The sequence below is a fragment of the Hakea prostrata genome, chromosome 2, assembly GCF_041222555.1.
Source record: "Hakea prostrata isolate BN-2017 chromosome 2, UWA_Hpros_2, whole genome shotgun sequence".
Classification (NCBI taxonomy): domain Eukaryota; kingdom Viridiplantae; phylum Streptophyta; class Magnoliopsida; order Proteales; family Proteaceae; genus Hakea; species Hakea prostrata.
This window is the reverse complement of record NC_142601.1, coordinates 18,415,982-18,424,810: the sequence shown is the minus strand read 5'-3', so window position 1 is coordinate 18,424,810 and position 8,829 is coordinate 18,415,982. Positions and strand designations below refer to the sequence as shown.

The 8,829-nt window shown below is 38.2% G+C and overlaps 1 protein-coding gene across 1 annotated transcript; it reads right to left on the bottom strand.

The window, feature by feature from the left end:
- Positions 1-6,016: 6,016 nt before the first annotated feature.
- Positions 6,017-7,588, bottom strand: LOC149023937 (alpha carbonic anhydrase 1, chloroplastic-like). Its single transcript, XM_089144370.1, has 6 exons — positions 7,380-7,588; positions 7,086-7,303; positions 6,888-6,997; positions 6,704-6,806; positions 6,268-6,450; positions 6,017-6,184 (listed from the first exon to the last, which is right to left on the bottom strand). The coding sequence occupies exons 1-6, from the start codon at positions 7,444-7,446 to the stop codon at positions 6,050-6,052; spliced, it is 816 nt and encodes a 271-aa protein (XP_089000496.1). The 5' UTR covers positions 7,447-7,588; the 3' UTR covers positions 6,017-6,049.
- Positions 7,589-8,829: the final 1,241 nt, after the last annotated feature.

Here is an 8,829-nt window from a genome sequence, read left to right as displayed (position 1 = left end):
AAATCTCCGAAGCTAAAGATGTTGAGATTGCTCGCCTTCGGAATCTAGCTTGGGAGGTGGCAGGAGAAAAAAATTCGATGATTGGTCGTCTTCGGTCAAACTTGGATGATGCCAGGGAGAAGATCCGGCGACTAGAGCGAACAGTTGGAAAGTCAGGAGCCAAAGGATTTGAAACGTTACCTGAAAAGCAAGCTGTCGTTCCTTTGCCCGAATCCCTTCCAACTGATGTTCGTAGAGCCTGCGTCTTCAAGTATTTACACAAGTAAGTCTTTTTGTTGATATGCTGAATGCTTATAACTTGCGGGCGTCCGGGATGGTGAGAACGAAGTATGGGAATCAATATTAAGGAAGGATCCTCATTTTGATAAGACTCCCTATAGTGCTTGTTTGCCATCCTGAAGTATTTACTTGACACGGGTATTCCTCCTCCCGATTGGACCAAGGATAAGATTGATCCTCCACCTTCCGATCCGGATATTATGCATTATCTGGAAGATTCTCCTGTTTATTCTCCCCTGGAAGAAGTCAATTATGACGAGCTTGTCCTGAATGCGAGTTTGGTCGAGAACCATGCTTCTCCTGGACAAAGAGTATGAAATTGCGGAGGATTTTATGCATACTGAAATATTTTTGTAATCCTCATTTCTTCTCTTCTTTTCCTTGAATCCCCGCCAATGGTTGACTCATATGTTTGTTCTAGCAAAGTCGCGTTGATCTTGTATAACTTCTCAACAGTCACCTATGATGACTTTCTTTTTTGACCGAAGATTGTATCCAGCTCTTGTAATTGTTTTGATACTGGCCTCTTTGGATCTTTTGAAGAAATAAGAAATTAACTTTATCTTGAACTTTGCTAGCCACTTTAATCGCTGTTGCATTAGGTCTTAGTTGTTTGGAACAATGCCTTTACTTAAGGATTTCCAGAGAAATACAATAAGTTTGAGAAGGAACTCACTCGGGTTTTAAACCGATGCCTTTACTTAAGGATTTCCGGAGAAATACAATAAGTCTGAGAAGGAACTCACTCGGGTTTTAAACCGATGCCTTTACTTAAGGATTTCCGGAGAAATACAATAAGTCTGAGAAGGAACTCACTCGGGTTTTAAACCGATGCCTTTACTTAAGGATAATTCAAAAATTCAATAAGTCTTGAAGGAACTTACTCGGGTTTTAAACCGACGCCTTGCAAAAGGAACTCACTCGGATTTTCATCCGATGCCTCGACTTAAAAAAGTCCAAAAATTTCCATAAGTGTTGAAGGACCCACACAAATTTTCATCCGATGCCTTATAGTTGGATCTTGTTCTTGAATGTGGTGTATGATGCCCCCCAATCAAAAGATAGGTTGTTGAAAGCCAAAAATTGCATTGATTGAGTTGAAAATGATTACATCGCGAACAAAATTGAAATCATCCTCAAGGATAAAACTTTTTGAGATGCCTAGCATTCCACGAACGATCCAACTCTTTCTGGGTGTTGATGTTCTTTAGCCTGTAAGCTCCTGAACCGACCGGTTTCACAACCATATAAGGTCCTTCCCAGGAAGGGTCTAATTTTCTTTGGTGACGTGGGTCAGAAGCTAGGGTGTTTCTCAACACCAAATCTCCGGCTAAGTACCGACGATTCTTCACTCGAGTATTATAATGAGACGCTATCCTTCTTTGATAATGTTGAGTTCGTGCTATTACCTTTGCCCGAACTTCGTCCAACAAATCAAGACTATCAAGCAGCCCTTGTTCATTTGCTTTTTCCTCGAACTCACGATCCCGTAATGTCCCCGCCATTATCTCCACTGGTGCCAATGCTTCGGATCCATATGCCAACCTGAATGGAGTTTCTCCCGTGGGTGTTCGAACCGTAGTTCTATAAGCCCACAAGTACATTATGAAGTTCTTCGACCCAAGAAGCTTTGTCGCCTTCGAGTCTTCTCTTTATTCTTTCCAGTAGCGTTCGGTTAGTAACCTCTACCTGCCCATTGCTTTGGGGGTATGCCACTGAGGACATACGATGCTCGATCATATATGTTCCATAGAATTGCTCAAATTGTGGATAGTCGAACTGAGTACCATGGTCAGTGACAATAATCTTTGGAATCCCAAAGCGATATATGATTGATTCAAGCACAAATTTCTCCACTTTTTTCCTCGCAATTGCCACCAAGGTAATCGGCTTCTACCCATTTTGTGAAGTAATCAATTGCTACTATCGGATATTCCCGTCCACTCGATGCCTTGGTGAATTTGCCCATGATATCAATTCCCCACATTGCAAAGGGAATGGGATTTAGAATTGAAGTCATAGTTTCCGCCGGGCGCTTTGATACTGTAGCATGAATTTGACAGTTACCACATCGACGAACGTATTCCATAGCAGCCTCTTGGACCTTAGGCCAATATAACCCAAGTCTCGAATTTTGTGAGCCGGGGCTCGTCCACCCATGTGAGCTCCACAAATTCCTTCATGAACCACAGCCAAAGCTGATTTTGCTCCTTCGGGGCCTATACATCTCATAAGGGGTCCAGTATAAGATCTTTTGTATAATCTCCCATTCTGAATGACAAATCTAGCTGATCGAATCTTGATCAACCTTGCCTCTACTGGATCCTCAGGTAATTTCTCATCCCTTAGATACTCGATTATTGGATCCATCCAGCAACGTTATGCTTCAATATAAGAAATTTCTTTCTCATGATAACTTGGAAAAGTTATCTCTTCAATGTAGACCGAAGGGTCTAGATTCTTTTCCTTGGCATTGGCTAGTCGGGATAGCTCATCTGCCACTGAATTTTCATTCCTCGAAATCTGAGATATCTTCAAATTCCGAAATTGGTTTTGAAATGCCTGCACTATCTCTTGATATTTCTGCAAGCGTGGTTCTTTAATACCATACTCCCCCTGGACTTGGTTGACTATAAGTTGAGAGTCACTATAAATAGTAACATCTGCAATAGATAATGCTTTTGACAACCGAAGTCCTGCTATCAGAGCCTCATATTCTGCTTTGTTATTACTTGCGTCAAATGAGAATCTCAAAGCATATCGATTAATAAATCCTGCTGGACTTTTTAACAGAATTCCAGGTTCCTCATTGATGTTTAACCTTTTTGTCTGCAAGTCATATTAAAGCTAATGAGTCTGTGGGAAAGACAACAGTTCCCTGAAAATTTTAAATCCCATAATCTGAAATAAGAGAAATTCTGTTCAGGATGCTGTGTATTCCTAGACTTAATTCTGATTTCCTTTTACTAATTCAACAAGCAAAGATTTAAAAAAAAAAAAAAAAACATGTAACTTTAATTCCCAGTGACAACTTCACAGACCATCAACAACATTGGGCAAGATCCTAAATGAAAGCTAATCATTCAACACAGTTCACACTACCACTACAATGCCAATCCACCTTACCAGAGGATGACATGCTAAACAGAGGCCTTGGTTTCATATTGACTATTTAGTTTGCTTTCTCCACCTATCGAAATTTCTTTCTACTCATTACAATGTTAAAGGTGGTCCAGTAATCTGATTTTCGGATTGTTTTCTCTCATTGATTATTTCATTCCTTCTTTTTCACAATTCATTGCTGATTCGGTGATTCCTAACAAAGAAAAGTATGTTCTCGGTTCAGCTGGAGCAAGATGGACACAGGACCAAAGTTCCTTTTGGTTTCAATCTTTCATCAGCAAGAGGTATCCACCTTGAGAAAAATGTATAGGTAACCTACTTAGCTATTTGGTTGGCATTGATTCAAGTGAACGGAGTGAAAATAGACAAAAGTAAAATAAAATCCCTCTTCTTTTTCCTATGTAATTAATTCGAACTAAATCTCTCCTATTGAAAGATTTCTGCCACTTCTTTCATTGACTTCATTTTATGTATGAAGATTTGATATTGCCTAACTTCTAACCAGATTGGGCTACATCCTTCTTATAGAGGGAGAGAAGCAAATAAGTATATAAAATCTATCAGAAGCATTATCATATGTATTAGTTGCTGAACTTGAATAATATTGAAATTTAAGAGAGATTACCAGGAGTATTGATGAATGAATCCAATAAAACTTGAGGCCGAAAGAACTAGGAAGATATTTTACGATAAATTATGTATCATTATCACCAAGGTATTTAAGGATCAGGTAAGTAGACCAATTGCAAGATACCTCGCACATTTGTCATGGCCAACAGAGGACTAATTGACAACTAACAACAATGATACTTTGGTCTACCGCTGCGGTATGTCTGTCTTGACTATTAATTTCAAAGGCTCAGTAGGGAGCTTTTAGTATGGTAGGAACCTTGAGAAATGACGTTTTGTTCACAGTAGGGACTTAACTCCGATATTTGCTGGGCTTAGGTTATCTTATGAATGAAAATCAATGGGATTTCTAAGAAAAGGAGAAGCACATCACCATAGCAAAGATAATTGCAAAATAGAAAGAATTTTTTTATTTTATTATCACAAGAGCTCTAATGGCAAAAATAACGACATGAAAGGGTAATAGAAGAAGCCCTTACAATTTTCGTCTCTAAGGATGGGGATAAATCTTGAAAGATGAATATTTAAAGTTGCAAGGATCCACAGATTTTTCTTATCTATCGCCTCTATAACTTGCGCAAATGAAGAAGAAGAAAAAGTAAAAGGAAAAGAAAGCGCAAGGGATTTTATACCCTTGTCAAATCTGTATCCAATGTCTCGCAAGGGTTCCATGTGGATGATACAAATGAAGTGTCAATTTTTTATTATTAAGGTGCATTTTGCACGATTTAGATGCATCGAATCTATATCACTTTCGTTGGCCATCTTGATGCCAATCAGATGGGTTAAAGTAATTACATCTGGTAGATGGAAATCAATAACATTTCTTTTTTTTTGGTACAAAGGCGCTTTTTATATATGGGGATAGGGATATTACATATGCCGCCGGCAGGAGTTGAACCCATGACCTCTCCACTGAGAAGCGGGTTCCTAACCATCCTACTACTCCTCCCTTGGCAATCAATAACATTTCATTTCAAAAAGAATTATGACCCGCCTGACAATCATGCCATGTGGCACCAGTAGCGCAAAACCTAGAAAACTTGCGTCAGGTTCGCATGCTTAACGGTTATATCAACTTCAATGAATCATCTTTTAGCTGTACGAGTGACTGCAGAACAAATGCAAGGCAATATTGGTTGTTGCTGAACCAATGTTCTCATCCAAGTCTACAACCCCTATGCCCGAACACTTCGTTTTCTCAAGCACACGGCTGGGGGGCTAATGATATGAGTGAACCTGACTAGACCGCGCGCACTAATCCAGACCAACCAAGTTTTAGTGCGGTTCGACTAGGATTGGTTGGACCATAGACAAATATATCCTTCATAACTTGCATTCTAAGAATTCAACTATCTTCTAAAGACTCAGGAATAGATTCATAGTCAAACATGGAATCTCCAGGATAGATGATCAAGTAAACTGGGACTTTGGAGGAGTAGGGGAATCCTTACGAAATGAGGTGTTCATATTGGGCTCCACAACCACATGCATGTAATACTCTCTCAACGGATAAGATTCCATTGCTTCTTTGGAGAAGTTAGGTGCAGATCAATAGAGTTCAAGATGAACTCCATCACCACATGACTAAGGTAATCTCCTAAGATCTATAAATACTCACATTTCCATCATTAACAGGTAGGTATTCTTCAGTTACTCCCTAGCATCCTGAGCTGTGCAATTGGTGTTCTTTTCTTCTAAAGTCGTGTGTTTCCATTGACTTGATCGTCAGAGGCGTTGTTTGATCAACTAGGTCAAGCACGTGTTTTGCAAGTCAGTTCTTAAACGCCAAATAGGTTTTTGGAGCAACAGCTATGATGCAGAATAGGTCCACTTCAATCATCAAAACATACATTAAGAGCCATAAGCTTGTCTTATAATTCCCAAGGTTTTAAATTATTTTTTTTCTTCCTATTCACTCGCTAAGAGGAGCGAATGAAAATTGCAGATTAACAAAAATATATATGGTTAATGGATAATTAATTTATTGATTCAAAAGAAATCTACATTTTTGATCTTATTCTTTGGGTTCGTCATCACAGAGCTCAATCTTACGTCCATTCAGAGGCTGCACAGGCCTTGCGTTGTTCTTGTTTGAAACTTTCAATGGAGCTTTCAAAGCATCAACCTGATCCTTACTAACATGGCTGACCTGCAAGTTGTGAATTTTGGTTCTAAGCATGTGTAAGTAATGAAAAGAAATTAAAACCCTAACATCTAATTATTATGAGTTACCTTGTCAAGGACAATCCAAGTAACCGTCTCTGTGCATGGTGGGGTGGTGAGAGAACCAACGTATCTGTAGTACTTCGAAGAATGGCGCCTCAAGTACTTTGTTCCCAAAGGACCAATTGGAATTTTAGCTGTTTCATGCTCTTTACATACTTCCTTCGCCAGCTGGTCTAGCTTGTTCTTGATCTGCACAATTGGCACAAATTAAAAATAAATGAAAACAAATTTACCATTTTTTTCTGAGGAAAAGTTTCTAGGTCTAACAATGGATATGTATGCTTCTGAGGAAAAGTTTCTGGGTCTAACAATGGATATGTATGCTTTTGGCTTAACTAGTCTCTGGGTTAATATTGATCCCATAATTCCATAGATTAGACATTAAACTCAGGATCGACCGAATGCTTTCGTATACCGGATTGGATTTGAATTCTGTATATACCTGGATGAGAAGACGATCAGGAGGACCATAATTGTATAAGACTCCCACAACTGCGATGCTGCCATCATCTGCAATATGGACCTGATGAAGCTCTAAAGGGTACCTGTAATCATCCAATGAACTCTTAGATAAAGCTTAAATTTGATGATATATAGAGAAGAATGAGATTAATAAGATGAATTACTGGACGCCATTAAGTGTGTGTTCAGAAGGTGAATGCCAGTGTATTTGTTTCAAGGTGTAGTTCTTGCCATCTTCAATCAACAACCCAGCTTTATCACTGCCATATTGTATCTGTCCAGGAACAATTCAAAAGAAAAGTTATCTAAACATGACCAACTTAATTATGATTATCAAGGCCTAATTGAAATCATTAACGAACCCCAATACTGTAGCAATGATTAATCAAGGTTGAATTGCTAGTTCCATAGAGTCTGTTCAAAGAATGATGTCTGGGATTGTAGATGACTTCCTTCGTCACAATGTTCACAGGAGATTGCTGCTTTCCATTGGAGCATGCACTATATTCTGGACTCAAACTCCCCCACTTTTCAGGACTCGTTGCTCCACTGTAACTAAATTCAACCCCATTCTCCGCTTCTGAAGAAGCCCAAGATTGAATGAATCAGTGAAGAAGCTGGAACATTGGAAAAATAACTGATGAAGTGTTACTTACGTTGAGTTAATGGTGCACCAAGCAAGAATGCAATCCCAACAATCAAGACCACGCCTCCAATCGCCATTAACGGGCAACGAGTTGGAGGAGAAGAAGAAGCTCTGTTTTCTTCTTTCCTTTCTCCCTTTCCCTATCCTCTCCCGGACTTCTCTTCCTATCTTTACATATATAGAGGAGGGGTTAAGCTAATGGATTTCGTAAAATTTATCTGAAATTGCTTTAAATGGTGTTTAGCTGTTTGGTTTATGTGAATTTGTGGCCACAGTTAATAATACCTATATTGATTCTGCCAAAGTTGCTGAAGTTAGTGATGAATGAAGCAAGCTTGACCATGCATCTTATTAAGAAACGACCTCAATGGGAAAAATGGTTGAATGATTTCATATTAGAAAACCTCAAATATATAGACAGCATACATCCCAAGCTGTTAGGTAACTAAGAACAATAAAAGAAAGATATAAAACATGGAAATACAACACATGGATATGTTTGTATGGAAATATAATACATTGAAATGTTTGTATGGAAATATAATACCTGGAAATGTTTGTATGGAAATGATTTAATAGAGAAACCTAATCAAGCCAATTCCAAATTAAGATATTGATGAAATGGAAGGATGAGATGTTATGGAAAGAATTCAAGTGTAAAGAATGATGAATGGAATTAAAGAATTTAAATGAGAGAAGTGATGAATAGAAAGAATTAAAATGAGAAGATGAAATGATATGGAAAGAATTCAAATGAAAGGAGTGATGAATGGAAAGAATTCAAATGAGAAGATGAAATGATATGGAAAGAATTCAAATGAGAAGATGAAATGATACGGAAAGAATTCAAATTAGAGACAATTAGGGAAAGAATGAAAAAACATCCTTATCACGCCTAATACATCTTCATTTCATACTTTCTCTGTATATAAAGCTTGCCTAAAAATATTCTTAACTTACATTCCTGGGTGACTACTTACATCTTTCGTTTATTTTATAACTGAATTGGAGTATTAAATGTGGACGTGCTTCTACCACAATTTTGGCAGCCTCCTATATAAGGTAGTAAGACTAAGGAGCTCTTGTGTAATGACAAAAATATAGACTTCAGACACATTTGCCGAGAAATAAGTAAGATTTGTGTTGTTGTGGTGAAGATAAATTTTCATCACGAAAAATGCATTGAACTTGTTTATAGGCCTAAAGACACTCGGAGCCGGAGGGTCATTTTTCAACATTATCCACCGCTGGGTAGATGTGGGTCATTTTCAGAAATTCAAGTTCTTTGAAATGACTAGTTCTGGGTTCCAAACTATTTGAAGATCCTACTTCATCTTTAAGGCGATTCGGGTGTAGCAGCATTTTGGAATTTTTCTTAAACTAGGTTTTTCACATGCATTTCTATAAATAGTTTCTCAACAAGTATAGAGGGGTAGAAACAATTTAGGGTTATACTATCT

What these genes read in the sequence shown, in the direction of transcription:
- LOC149023937 (XM_089144370.1), bottom strand. Translation starts at nt 7,446, where the DNA reads ATGGCGATTGGAGGCGTGGTCTTGATTGTTGGGATTGCATTCTTGCTT. An exon ending in CTGATCGTCTTCTCATCCAG is followed by an intron (nt 6,451 to 6,703) that starts GTATATACAGAA and finishes CCAATTGTGCAG; the next exon opens with ATCAAGAACAAGCTAGACCA. An exon ending in CTTGGATTGTCCTTGACAAG is followed by an intron (nt 6,185 to 6,267) that starts GTAACTCATAAT and finishes CACAACTTGCAG; the next exon opens with GTCAGCCATGTTAGTAAGGA.